Below are 13,709 nucleotides of genomic sequence, written 5' to 3' on the forward strand. Positions count from 1 at the left end.
TCTGGATTTACAGTAACCTCCTCTCAGTCCAGTCAACTCTGGGCCATCAAATAACCAGGTTTCTTAGCAACAACATTATTTAGCCCTCTCTTGGCCACAGTGGCTCATCTTCTGCAGAAATCAGGGTGAGAAGGATCCGAGCACACAGCCTACCCTGTGAAGGAATCCCATATCATGATGAGGCAGTCTGGTCCTTTGTCTGCTGTGGCAATCCACCGCCTGTCCTCGCTGACACAGAGACAGGAGATGATGTTAGGGTGGCCCTGTGGAAATGGAGAAGACACACTTAGAAATGATGGGGAAACGGGGTGGACCTCAGGGAGGCCTGGGCCCGTATAGCCCTGAGCTCCTTCCAAAGCTCGTGCGCTTGTGGTTTGGAGTTGGGGGTAGCTTCTCAAGACTCCCCCTCCTTCCACAAAGCCAAAGGAGCTGCACTCTCCGAAGGAGGAGGCCCTCCCTAGGGATGGAGGTACCCAGTCCAACCAGGACCTCTGAACTCCCTGCTGGCCTCACAAACACTGCTCACCGTGGATTGCTGGGCAGCTCTTCGGCTCACTGGTCTGATTTGGACCCACCAGCCATACCACAGAGGAATCTTCCAGAAACATCCACAGAACTGATAGCAGTCTTGCAGGACGTGGTCCTCATTACAATTCCCTCCCTCCTATTCCAGTCAGCCACCTCCTCTTCGTCAGCCACAGTGGCCTCTTCTCCAGCCTTCACACGTAAGGCCTCAGCCCTTGAAGTAGCTTCTATCTGGAGGGTTCTGCCTCAGCCTGTCCTGTTGGCTCATTTTCTCATTCTCGGCAGAAACGGGACCTTTATGGTCCCTGCTCAGCAGTCTAGGGTCTCTCTCGTCATAATCTCCTTGGCGCGCCTTCCCATCCCATCCACGCGATAGTTACTCCGTGTTTATATCTTTATGCTCCCTGATTCACTATCTTTTGTGTCACAGACCGGGAGTTCTGTGAGGATGGGGCTTCATCAGTTTTTGTTCGTGGCCACGGCTAATTAATCTGAAACTCGGCAGTGGTTAGGAGGCAGTTGCAGTGTGCATAAATGGTCAAAGTCAATCCTAGTTGAGAACTGGCATGGCAAGGCTGTCGTGGGTTATGCTGCCCCCGTAGGAGCTGCCTGCCCACCCCGTCACTCCCCTCTGTGGCTCCTGTACTTGGTGATGCATACCCAACCCAGCTTCAATGGGACTTGCTCACTGTTTTCATCAGAAAGGAAAACCCTTAGGCTGCATCCCAGTGCCACACAGAGCACTACCGAGGTGCTTGGGAAATACTTTGTGATCCTTTTGATCTTGGTGTTGACTAAGAGTGGTCCTGTGACATCACACAATCATGAAAGGGCAGTACAGAGCTGATAACCAAGTCAGCAGCAGACTGCAGGCACCCAGAAACAGGACATTTAGGTAGAAATGATGACAGTGAAAGGGGCCAGACTATCCGGGATGGAGGAGGCAAGCGGTGTGAGGAAGGCAGGCACAGAGGATGCCAGAGGAGGACAGGGGGCTGAAATAACAAGAAACACCCTAATGTTTCTTAGAACGCAGAGTGAGGGAAGGCTGGCTTCCTGAGGACTTCCAAGTCCTAAGACCTAGAGTCACCGCATGGCAGTGCCGCCTGGGCTAGTCACCCGAACACTCCACGCCTCAGGCTCCTCGTCCGTCACCTGGGCGCCGCACTCCACCTTCCCGTGTGAAAATAAGGACCTGACACTAAGTGGCTGTGGGTCTGAGGGTCCAGTGAGCAGCCGCCCTCCGTAACTCCTCACACTTTTGTGGGGACATAATCTATGCTGCCACTTTAGGCTTTTGTTTTTTTTTTTTTGTTTTGTTTTTTTTTTTGGTTTTTTGTTTTTTGTTTTTTGTCTGTTTGTTTTTCAGAGATGTACACATCCAGATGTTTCCATTTCTTGAAATGATAAAATTAGTACCAAATACTGTTTCTCAGTGGGTACTGATTGGACGCCGACAGTGGGCGACAGCTCGTGCTTCTCTTATTTTCTTTTTATTTGTTACATTTGTGTGTACCCACGTGTATGCCTGTGTATGTGTGTGTGAGAGAGAGGGAGGGAGGGAGAGTGGGAGTTCGTGCTGGAGCCAGTACACCTGCCTCGGTGCACAAGATGAGGCCAGAGGACGACCCACAGGAATTGCTCCTCTCCTACCATGAGGTCCCGGGGGTCAAGCTCAGGCAGCTTATCAGGCTTGGTGCTTGCAGGCTGAGCCATCTCTCTGTTCCTAACACCTTTCTTTAACGGGAGAATCTGCTGAAGGAAGGAAATACCAGCAAATATGGCAGCAAGGCACTGAGGCCAACCTGGGAGCCACGGCAAAGCTCTACGTGTAAGCTACGTGTCTCTTTTTCCGGCCTGGCCTGGTGGTGCACGTCTGTAATCCCAGCACTCAGGGAGGCAGAGGCAGGTGGATCTCTGTGAGTTCGAGGCCAGCCTGGTCTACAAGTCCAGCCAGGACAGCCAAGGCTACACAGAGAAGCCCTGTCTTGAAAAAATCAAAATGAGATAAAATAAAAACGAAAACCCACAAACAAACAACAGCAATGAAAAAAAAAAACAAAACCATCTTTTTGCTCACAGGGAGACACACCTCACTTACCTGAAGGTGGTACTGGCAGTTCCTGACCCAGCTGTAGATGACGGCGGTGTTACCACAGACGTAGAGAAGGACTCTCTGGTTCTCCCGGAGGTAGAAGACAGGGAGGGAATTGTTCCATCCATAGGACCAGGTCATAGACTAGGGGACAAAGACAAACGCAGGGAACCACTGGCGTGCGTGGCTCCTGCAGGCCCCACCCGCCTGCCCCTGGAGGAGGATGACTCTGATAGTCCAAGGAAAAGAAACCTTTTCATTTGTGTGTGACCCAGGTGGGCTGTAAGGTCACTACAGAGCTAAAGGGTGGCCTTTCACTCCCAATCCTCCTGACTGCCCTACTTTTTCTACAAAGAATGAAAGGATGGAGGGGGGGAGAGGGCAGGGAAGGAGGCAGGGTGGGAGGGTCTTTAACATCATACAAAACACTTTTCTGTTCTCCCACTCCCCGGGCTTGAAGCCCCACTCGGTGCTAATATAGAGGGAGCACTTAATGAGTGCATTACTTACTTCCTGAAAACATAGAATGAGCTAACTGAGCAGGTTTATGAGAAAAGTAAGCACTGGACCTGGATAGCTGGGTCACCTGCTTGGTTTTGTGTTTGGGTTGCTGTTGCTGCTCTGTCTTCTCCCAGAAAAAGTTTCTCTAGGGACCAGGCTGAGGTGCATCTCAGTGGTAGAGTGTACTTGCCTAGCACGGGCAAAGCCCCGACTTCAAACGCCAGCACCACACACAGACACTAAATAACTATGTCTACACTTCTGGGAGCAATGCCGAGATAAGAGTCTTCTGAAATGAGAAGCTGAGACCTTTTGGAAAAGGAAAAACTACTGTGAGGTTGTAAATGATCAGCAGCTGCCCGGCTGCTGGAGGAGGAGGGAGAGGGGACGGGAGGCATGCAGGGCAGTTGGAGACAGACCCTTTCCTAGTGAGACTGAACCAGGGGCTGTGCAGAGTTACACATTCATCAACGCCACAGGAGGTACAACGCACCTCCCGATAACGTGGTCTGCTAATAGTGCGTTAGCCCTGCCATATCAGTGCTGGCAAACGCGTCACACCAGTGAAAGCCGGTGATGGGAGGGGAATCTGGAGGTAGCGGCACCAAGAGATACATGGAGACTCTGTACTGTCCTCTCAAATTTTCCATGAGCCTGAAGCTGCTCTCTCTCTCTCTCACATGAAATCCAATCAGCTTAAAGCAGTGTTGAAAGAGGTGGAGGTTGAACGACAGACTTCTGAATATAGCATCAAGCTGTCTTTCTTCTCTTGGAACAGCACTTAGAAAGTTGAATGGTGATACCGTGAATTTCTTCCCACCCAAGACAGACAGGGTAGGTAACATGCATGTTCATTTATGCAGGGTTCATTCCCCAGCCTTCCTGCTTCCATATGCCTGCTCCCTGGAATCTGTGTTTGTTTAGATCTTGGATTGCGTGGGCAGGATTGGTGGGACTGTGGGATCATAACTGTCTCAAGCTCTGCCTTCTAGGAACAGAATGACTTAATATTTGGCTTGGTTCTAAAAAGCCGCTTATGCAAATGAAACTGTCCCTTTGGACACTTGCTAATCTTAAAAGGATCATCATGTTCATCTTGAAATTTCATTCTGTCACTTTAAAATTAGTCACGAGGCAGGAAATACTCCTAGCCGAGTGCGCTGATGCATGCTTGTAATCCCAGGGAGGCAGAGGCAGGGAGATCACTCTGAGTTCGAGGCCAGCCTGATCTACAAAGTCAGAACAGCCAAGGCTACACAGAGAAACTGTCTCAGAAAGAAAAAGAAAGAAAGAAAGAGAGAGAGAGAGAAAGAAAGAAAGAAAGAAAGAAAGGAAAGGAGGGAAGGAAAAGAAGAAAGAAAGAAAAGACAGACAGAAATAAAGAAGAAAAGGAAGAAAGAAAGAAGTAGATTAGCCTTGGCAACATTTGAAACCTGCTTGGAGTATATGAGAACCAGCTTTTTTTTTTTTTTTTTAAGCAAAACAAGGGGCCACCAAGATGGCTCCTAGGGTAAAGGAGCTTGCTGAACAAGGCCAGTGACCTGAGTTTAGTGTCCAGAACTGATGTAAAAGTGGAGAGAAACAACGCTGCAGGGTTGTCTTCTGACTTCTATGCACACATACCATGTACAAATACACAATAACATATTAATTAACAACAACAACAAAAAGAAGAAGGGCTGGCAAGATGGCTCAGCAAAGAAAGTGCTTGCACCAAGCCTGATGACATGAGTTCAATCCCCAGGATCCACAGGGTGGAAGGGACACTTATATGCATGCTACATGCATGCATATGTGTGCTGTAACACACATATGTACACAAATGTAACCTAAATAATTTTGTGAATGTACGGCATACGTTCTTGGCGCCTGCAGAGGCCAGAGCATTAGATCCCTAGAGCCAGAGTTACAGATGGTTGTGAGCTGCCGTGTGCTGAGAATCGGACCTGGCTTCTCTGTAAGTGCTCTAAACCACTCAGCCTTCTCTCCAGCCCCTAGATAATTTTTGTTTTTGAAGAAAAGAAGTGTCATGTTCTTCCAAGATTAAAACTGGGCTGCCTGCCAGGTGTGGTGGCACACACCTGTAATCCCAGCAGAGGCAGGTGGATCTCTGTGAGTTCGAGGCCAACCTGGCTATACAGAAAAACCCTGTCTCTGAAAAACAAACAAGCAAACTGGGCTGCCTTCATATGCTGGGGTCACTCTGGAACCACATTCAGAGTTACTGACAACAGAGGGTTAATCATATCTCTTACCTAATATCCTTCCTAACATTCCAATGAACACATGGGGTATAAGCCACCTTGGACATTTACATTGTTCTAAAGCACTGGGACATGAAAATGAAAGCTGTGTCACAGGGACTGGGTTTTCCTGCAGTTGGCGACCCCCACTCTGCTTACAAGCTCGTTACTCCCTCTCTTTCTGACAAGAACGGGATCCATGGTGAAGCCTGGCCACCAGTGGTCCTATGGTTTCCCTAAGGCAGCTGGACAAAGACCACAGACCCAAAGGAAAAGGCCAAGTAGAAGGGTGGGGAGGGGAGGGGAGGAGAGGGGAGGAGAGGGGAGGGGAGAGAAGAAGGCTAGGCAGGCATGGTAGCCTTGTTTGTAACACTAATGCGATGGTTTGAGAAAGAAGGGCTCCTGTAAATTCATACATTTTCTTGCTTAGCTTTGAGGTTTCAGAAACTCAGTGCGGGTCCAGCCCCCACTCCTCTCTGCCTGCTGCCTGCAAATGGATCTGGGGTGTGGGCTCTGGGCTCCAGCACTGTGCCTGCCTGCCTGCCACACTGCCTGCCGTGATGATCACTGGATGACCCTCTGAAATCGTAAGCAGGACCCCAAAATGCTTTATTTTTGCAAGCATTGCCTTGGTCATGGTGCCTCTTCACATCAACAGAACACTGACTAGGACGCCTCCACAAAGGGGCGTAGAGAACAGGGGGATCCTGGAGGCTTGCTGGCTGGCCAACATAAATGAAGTAATGAGCGTCCAGCTATGTGAGAGACACTATCTCAAAAAATAAAGAGGGACATGGCAAGATGGCTCCGTGAGTAAACATGCTTGCTGCCAGCAGATGCCTGAGGACATCTGTTCAGACCCTAGCCCCACATGCCAGGAAGGAGAAACTGATTTCTGAAAGGTGTTTTCTGACTGAATCTCACATGAGCACTGGACCACGTGCATGACTCTCACAAATAAAGGCACCATCCTTTTTTTTTTTTTTTTTCTTTTTCTTTTTTTCAATAAAAATAAATAAGGTGGAGAGTAATGGAGATCACTGAATGTTGGCAAAGTTGTACAGGGCTATAATCCTAGTACTCAGGAGGCTGATAGAAGAGAGTTGTAACTTCCAGGCCCGCCTGGGCTACGTAGTAAAAACCTTGTCTCAAAACAAAACAGAGAAACCAAAATCTAATGTGAGCTGTGTTCAAAGGCTCACTCTGTGTTAGGACTAAGCTCTTTAAATAGAATCAATCTTTCAAGGGCATGAATCCATAGGAAAAGAAGGGGGGGGGAACAAAAGCAAGAAAGATCCCACCAAACAATTTCCAGAAAGTAGCAGATGGGGAAGAGCTGGGGGAGGGGCTTCTTCTCCCTTAGCTGGGTAAATGACAATATTTTTGCACCTCACAGATGGTGCCTCCCTGGGAGACCTGTCAGCAGCCACAAGGGCAGATTCCTAGCAAAAGGCCAGAGCTTTGTCACTTTCTGACTGGGGTCTGGGGAGCTCTCAAAGCAGAAAAGGCGAGGTGGGAGGAGGAGTAAAAATGATGGAAACGTTAGCAGTGTCTAAGATGGAGAGAAGAGGAAGGAAGAAGAGGAACAGGCTGGGAAAGAGGAGTCTCCCTTGTGAAATAATCCCAACACAGCAGTAAAGCTATGCTGGGAATTTCCGGCCTGCTGAGCAGTGTTATTGAACCCAGATGTTACCATCAAGTTCCAGGTCTAAAACATGGGTGCCCCTCCCACCCCAGCTCTTGACAGAACTTTAAAAGACATAGTTTGTCTGAAAAATATTAGGTTAAAACGTATTTTTCTTTTCAGGTTGGAGAGATGCCATTGAGAGGACTGAGTTTGATCCTCAGAGCCCCTGTTTAAAAACCGAAAGTGACTAGGCGTGACAGAAATGGTTGTTGGCAATCCCAGTGCTGGGGAGGCAGAGACAGTCGGATCTCTTGAGTTCAAGGCCAGTCTGGTCTACAGAGTGAGTTTCAAGACAGACAGGGCTACAGAGAGAAACCTTGTCTCAAAAACAAAACAAAACAACAGCAATAATAATAAAGGAATAAGAAGAAGAAGAATGGTGACAAAGTTTGAAGAAAGACACCCAAGGTTATCCCCTGGCCTTCACATGCATGTGGGTGCACACACATGCACACACACACACACGCACACACACTCATGCACACATACACTGGGACTTCCCAGACATGCACAGATGCCCTTCCTCACAGTACTGTCCAGACCTAGGGTGACACTGTGACACTTACCAGAGGGTACACCTTGCTACCCTCTTCCTTCTGGAACAAGGCGTCCTCTGTGGAGATGGACACCAGTGACTCCTCAGAGCTCTCTGATTCCAAGCGAGATTTTCTTCTTGCTTCCTCTGCCAGAAGGATGGAAGGTCGCCCAAATTTTGCCATTTTGAAAACATCTTCCTGTTTTGGTTCTGCGTCCCTCTGTTCTTGGGCTGAAATGTCTTCTGGCTTCTGGTCAGCGTCCTCAGCTTGCCTCAGTGACCTCCTCTGTGACTCCTCAAACTCTCTCTTAACTGTACCATCTCTGAAAAGCTCACTCACTTCAGACTCTCTCTTAATTCTACCATCTCTGAAAAGCTCACTCACTTGAGGACTTGCGGAGTGGGGTGATGACTGGCTACTGTCTGAGAGTTCACGCTTTAAAAAGAGACAAAAGATTCCACTCACATGTGATACCCAAGGCTACCTTCTCCCATTTTTTCCATTCCCAGTCAGCCACGCCTCAGACTATCAGGTGGTTCAAAAGGGAGCCTAGGGCATTTCGTACTAAAAAAATAAATCATGGCTGCGTTCAGGTTAACTCTTGACCTTCCAACAGTAAGACCACACAGTAGGCCCTTGTAAGTACCTCTGGGAGTCTTGTCTTTGGACCAGGGCTGAGTTCTTTCTTGGGATTTGGCTGTGGGAAACCCACACTGCTATTATTACCACAGGAACTCTGTCCCAAGACAAGCATGTCTCACCTTCAGCTCACCCACTGGCCCTTTTCAAGCCAGGCACACACTTCATGGAAGGTTGCATTGACCATCCTCCAAACTGGATTAAACCGCCCTCCTGGGCCTCTCACAATCACTGCCTTTAGCATGTGGTTTCCTTTTCTTTTTAGCGTGTGTGTGTGTGTGTGTGTGTGTGTGTGTGTGTGTGCATGCGCGCACTATGTGGGCACTCAGGAGTACTGAAGAGGGAACCAGATTCCCTGGACCTGGAGTTACAGGACACTTCATCATAGATGCTGGGAACCCAACTCAAGCCCTCAGGAAGAACAGCAAGGGCTCTAACCGCCAAGCCGTCTCTCCAGCCTGGGGACTGTGTCTTACCTGGTTTAGTACCCCCGCAGCCTGATATTTGCTAAGCATGCAGCTATGATTCTGAGTAAAGGGGGAGGAGACAGCAGGACTCACCGGTGAAAACCCTGATGCGGATGACTCAGAGCTCATGACATCCGCCACCACGCTCAATGGCTTTTCATGCCTCTTTGACATTTCCTCCTGGAGTTTTCCAAGCTCTTTCTCAATATCTTTTATGTCAATAACTTCCTCCTCCTCTTCCTCCTGCTCCCCACTTTGCTCTTTCTGCTCTTTTTTTCCCTGTCTTTCCTTCTTCTCTTCCTCTTCCCCAACTCCCTCTTCCTTACTTCCCTCTTTCTCAACTCCCTTTTCCTCACCTTTTTCCTCTTCATGTCTCCCTTCTTCCTCCCAGCTCTCTTCCTCACCTCTCACCCCCGATTCCTCACCTCCCATCTCTTCTTCTGTCATTTCTTCCTCACCTCCCATCTCTTCTTCTGTCATTTCTTCCTCACCTCCCATCTCTTCTTCTGTCATTTCTTCCTCACCTCCCATCTCTTCTCCTATTTCTTCCTCACTTCTCATCTCTTCTTCTCCCATTTCTTTCTCTTCTTCCCCTTTCTTTTGATCTTCTCTTTCTTCCTCACCTCCCTCTATCTGTTCCTCCTCCTCTATCCATCTCCTTTCCAGCCCCTCTTCCTCCTCCTGAAACCCCTCCCATGACAGATTGTCCGCCAGCTCCTGTTGCACATCTCCCTCTTTATAACTTGGATTGTATTTCTCCTCTTCTTTTTCTGAATCTGACATTCTTCTGTAGTTTCCACTGGAGAAACTCTGAGGTAGCTTTAGCAGGCCCCTCTGCTTCCCACTTGAGCTTCCTCGTGTGCTAACATACTGAAATACGCGGAAGCAGCCGCTCAGGGTCCTTCCTGTGAGGGTAAAAAGAATGCCATCTTCTTGGGAAAGCCAAGCTCAAATCTTAAAAATCTTTAAAATATTGATTCCCAGGGACCCCCATCTATCTAGGACTGATCTTAGAGTCTTCTAACTCACTTTAAATAATTCATGTTTCCGCAAGCAGCAAAATATCTAAGTCAGGCATTAGCCAATAGGAATAAGATGACAAGGTAGTCTGGTAACAAGTGTGGGCTTTGTGCTTAAAGGCTTCCCCATTTCACTACCCTCTTTCGGTGACTGGAGGCAAGTCACTTTACCCTTCCTTGGTCACATGTGCTTACAGGCAAAAATAAAGATGATAATCCTAAATTCTAGCATGATTTAAAGACTTGGGGCAACACATGAATATTGCTCAACACAGATTCAGCCCACAGAGCTTGCAAAAACACAAAGTCAGATATTATGGAGATAAAAGCAACCTTGTTGTTGCAAAGAACTTGACAGTTTAAAGGTCCTCTGGGGTGAGACCCCCAAGTCTGTGTGCCTAAGGTAGACCCCCAGCACTCACATGGTGAAAGGAGAAAACCAACTCCCAAAGGTTTTCATGTGCCCCAGTAAACAAACAAACAAATACAATTAAATTTTAATTCTGGGCTGCAGAGGTGGCTCAGTGGTTAAGAGCACTCCGACTGCTCTTCCAGAGGACCCAGGTTTGATTCCCAGCTCTGACACGGTGGTTCACAACCATCTGTAGCTCCAATTTTGGGGTATCTGACATCCTCTCTTGGATTCTGCAGGCATTTCACTCCCGGTACACAGACATACATCCAGACAAAACATCCTCGCACATAAAATTATTTTTAAAAAGTTTCCATTACTCTGATACATTCTGTCATTTTGCACCTACAACAAACAAGAGTTTGGGAGCAGGACGGCTGGACCCATGTCTGTAATCCCAGGATTAAGGAGGTAGAGGCAGGTGGATCGCTATGGTTTCTAGACCAGCCCAATCTTTCTTTAAAACAAAAAGACAAGTCTGCGGCTCCGGGAGGCGTGACTTAGTATGGCAGAGCTATAATTTAGTTCTTCTGTTTGGGGGGGAAAAAAAAAGCCACTCTGATTTCCAATGTTAACTTTGCCAGCGAACTAGCTTGGATGACTTCCCAGGCGGGGCAGGGGTAGGGGCAGTGACTGGTGCGCAGGTCTATCCTAGCACTAGGTCCAAGCTCCTTCGCCACTTCCTCTTCCTGGGGTATCTCATATCCCACATCCCTGCCTCGCCAGGAGGACCCCTATCTGAGCTGTGATCTCCACTTCGTACTTACAGGGACGTTTCCCAACTTTGTTCGCCAAAAGCCCGGGTCGTCCTGCCTCCGGGAATCCTAAGCGGCTGCCAGCGTCTCCTGTCCTCGCTCCCTAGTGACGGTTGCCAACCAAGCTCCGTCTCTATGACAACAGCTACTGGTGCCAGGTCTAAGAGGAAGAGCGAGCACGGGAGAAAGAGAAACAGGGGAGAGAGAGGAGAGTCCGGCTGGTAGGCTAGCGACTCACCCTCTAGCTTTCTCCTTAGCGAGAGCTGTCCCCAACACTGGCAATTCTGACTTTCCTAGAGTTGGACAAGATGAAACAAAGTAGGGTTTGCAGTTACTTTCCCCAGGTTGGGGCACCAGGCTGGTAGAAAGGGGGGCATGCTCATTAAACTCAAGGGGGAAAAGCGACCCTGCAGTGTCAGGAAGCCATTCCTGAGCTCCTAAAAGCAGGGTAATTAATTAAAAAGCTAGAGGATGGGCCGGGTGTGAAGTCACACACCTGCGAACCCAGAACCAGGGAGACGAAGACCAAAGGGCTCAAAATAAGCCTGGGCTACCTAAGACTTAACGGGGGCGGGGGGCGGGGAATACGGGACTTTTCAGTGGAGGTGCCTGCAAGCTGCAGTGCGTCTTTCACTGACGTCGCCGGAGACCCCTTTAAGTCACCCCAGAAGGCTCACTGCTTACCAGGCTGATTTGGGTGGATTGTTCCTTTGCTGTCTGGAAGGTGAACAGATGTTTCATGCCTCTCCAGGAAAGCACGCAAGAAGCGGTAGAAGCACTGGATAAAATTCTCTGAGCACCACATCCAATTCCCTGGCCTCACAGATGTTACACACCACTGCCCACTTCTCACCAGGGCCGTGTGCAGAGTTTGGCTACCTGGGATTGAAGTTCTGTGACGCGCTTGATCCTGCTGTCATCAGGAAGTGTTTCCTCAAACCCAGCGTGGTTAAAGCCATTAGGGTCACTCTGGCCGAAGCCATTCACGCAAGAGCCCAGAGGGGGCTGTCCTGCCCTATCCAAGGAGAGGCCTGCAGGAAACTGGCCAAAGGACCTGATTCCAAACTCTGCTGCCACACTGGGAGACTATGAAATACCAACAACTCCTCCGACCAGCACACCACCATGCCCCAGTGCTGGGGATCACGTGTATTTCAAAACAGATGAACTGAATGGTGCAAGCTGTTTATTATAGTGCGGGACTTAAAATGAGGCTGGGGACTATCTGGAATCGTAACCTACAATTTCAGCAGCAAACACTGATAAACACAGCGAGTCTGGTTACAAGGGAAGAATACATGAGGCTGGCTGTCTGAAGCAGTTTGGGGAGGCCTTCAAGTTGCGTGTCGAGGACTCAAGGCAGGGAGCACAGGACAGTAATGCCTGGCATCAGAGAAGGCTGGTATCGGCCTCTAGACCCAGTAAATCCAGTCCCAGGACAGAAGCTCCCTCGCGGAGAGGGCCAGACTTTCACTAACAAAAACTGGGGGCAACTGGGAAATAACCGGCGCACGTGGAGAAAGGAGGAAAGAGAGCAGCAGGGGTCACCACACCAATTTTACAATCTCAAGACAGAAAAGCAAGCAGCATTCATAAACAGGTTTCCATCAGCAACCCCAAGCCGCTGGCCCCACGGCAGTCAGGAGGCTCAACTACAGAAGCCGAATCAGGCGCTATCTGCAGGGTCTTTTTATTACAGAAGGGAAGCTTGCTGCTTTCCAGTACTGAAAAGGAAGCTGACATCACACCGGGTAATCTTCGAGGCCTCCTGGCCATCGCTAATCCTTTGTTTTCAGGCAGGGGTTCTCTGTGTAGCTCTAGCTGTCCTGAAACTAGCTCTGTAGACCAGGCTGGCCCCAAACTCACAGAGATCCGCCTGCCTCTGCCTGCCAAGTGCTGGGATTAAAGGTCTGTGCCACCACACAGCCTTTGCTGATGTCATATTGAAGCTATGGTGGGTACACAGACCCAACTTCGGATGATGTGTGAAACTGTAGCATCTTCTCTACCCACAGATTTTTGGCTTCAAAGCAGAGAGGTACCATCAGCTGCCGACTTCAGGGGCTGTAGGGCAAGCAGGCCCACAGTGGAATGCTTGCCTAGAGTATGAGGTCCAGGTTTTCAGTTGCCAGCACAAAAGTCAACTTGACATCAGCCGGAAACTGGTGTGCTTTGCCCAACTTTCTTTCCAGTGCCTGAGCTGGGCTGGAGGCTCATAAGGAATCCAGGTGGTGGGATGGAACAAGGGCCACAATTACCACTACAAAACTGGTTTTATTTGGAAAGAGGAAATGTATACAAGGAGCCAGATTTGGTGACATGCACTGTAATCCCAGGAGACTGAGGCAGGACGATCCCAAGTTTAAGGCCAGGATGGAATACACTGAGCTCCAAGCCAGTCTGACCTCATGAGACCCTGTCTCTAAGCCCCACCCCACCAAGAGAGAAAAGGCCTGGGCAGAGGGTGATGTCGCACCCTCTGGAAACTGGAGAGAAAAGGACCTAAAGTTCAAGATCATCCTCAACTATACAGCAAATCTGAGACTGACTGGACTTTAAAAAAAAGAGAAGCACCCAAGTCCTTGTGACTGTCAGAGATGTGGTCTCTGTAAGGTTGACCAAGCTCCTCCAGTGAAATCCCCAGTCATGAGTAGAGGGCAGCAGGCATTGCACTCAGCAGGTTATTTATTTAGAAGGGGGGGCATGAAGCTGGGAAGTGGACATGAGGGGAGATCTGGGAGGAGCTGGAGGGGGGAGCAAATAGGATAGAAACATACTATAGACATGTCTGAAATTCTCAAAAATAAGTATATATAAAGTATATATGTAT

At 48.9% G+C, this 13,709-nt stretch overlaps 1 protein-coding gene across 1 annotated transcript in view; it reads right to left on the reverse strand.

The window, feature by feature from the left end:
- Cfap251 (cilia and flagella associated protein 251) overlaps nt 1–12,055 on the reverse strand; it is a 69,623-nt gene extending 57,568 nt beyond the window's left edge. The window contains exons 1-5 of the mRNA XM_060382389.1: nt 10,892–12,055; nt 8,787–9,598; nt 7,618–8,022; nt 2,627–2,764; nt 154–263 (exon numbers count right to left, since the gene is read on the reverse strand). Coding sequence (XP_060238372.1) covers nt 154–263; nt 2,627–2,764; nt 7,618–8,022; nt 8,787–9,476 — 1,343 coding nt within the window. The 5' untranslated portion in view covers nt 9,477–9,598; nt 10,892–12,055. The remainder of the gene's footprint in view (nt 1–153; nt 264–2,626; nt 2,765–7,617; nt 8,023–8,786; nt 9,599–10,891) is intronic.
- Nucleotides 12,056–13,709: the final 1,654 nt, after the last annotated feature.

This window comes from Meriones unguiculatus, chromosome 4 (assembly GCF_030254825.1).
Source record: "Meriones unguiculatus strain TT.TT164.6M chromosome 4, Bangor_MerUng_6.1, whole genome shotgun sequence".
NCBI lineage: Eukaryota > Metazoa > Chordata > Mammalia > Rodentia > Muridae > Meriones > Meriones unguiculatus.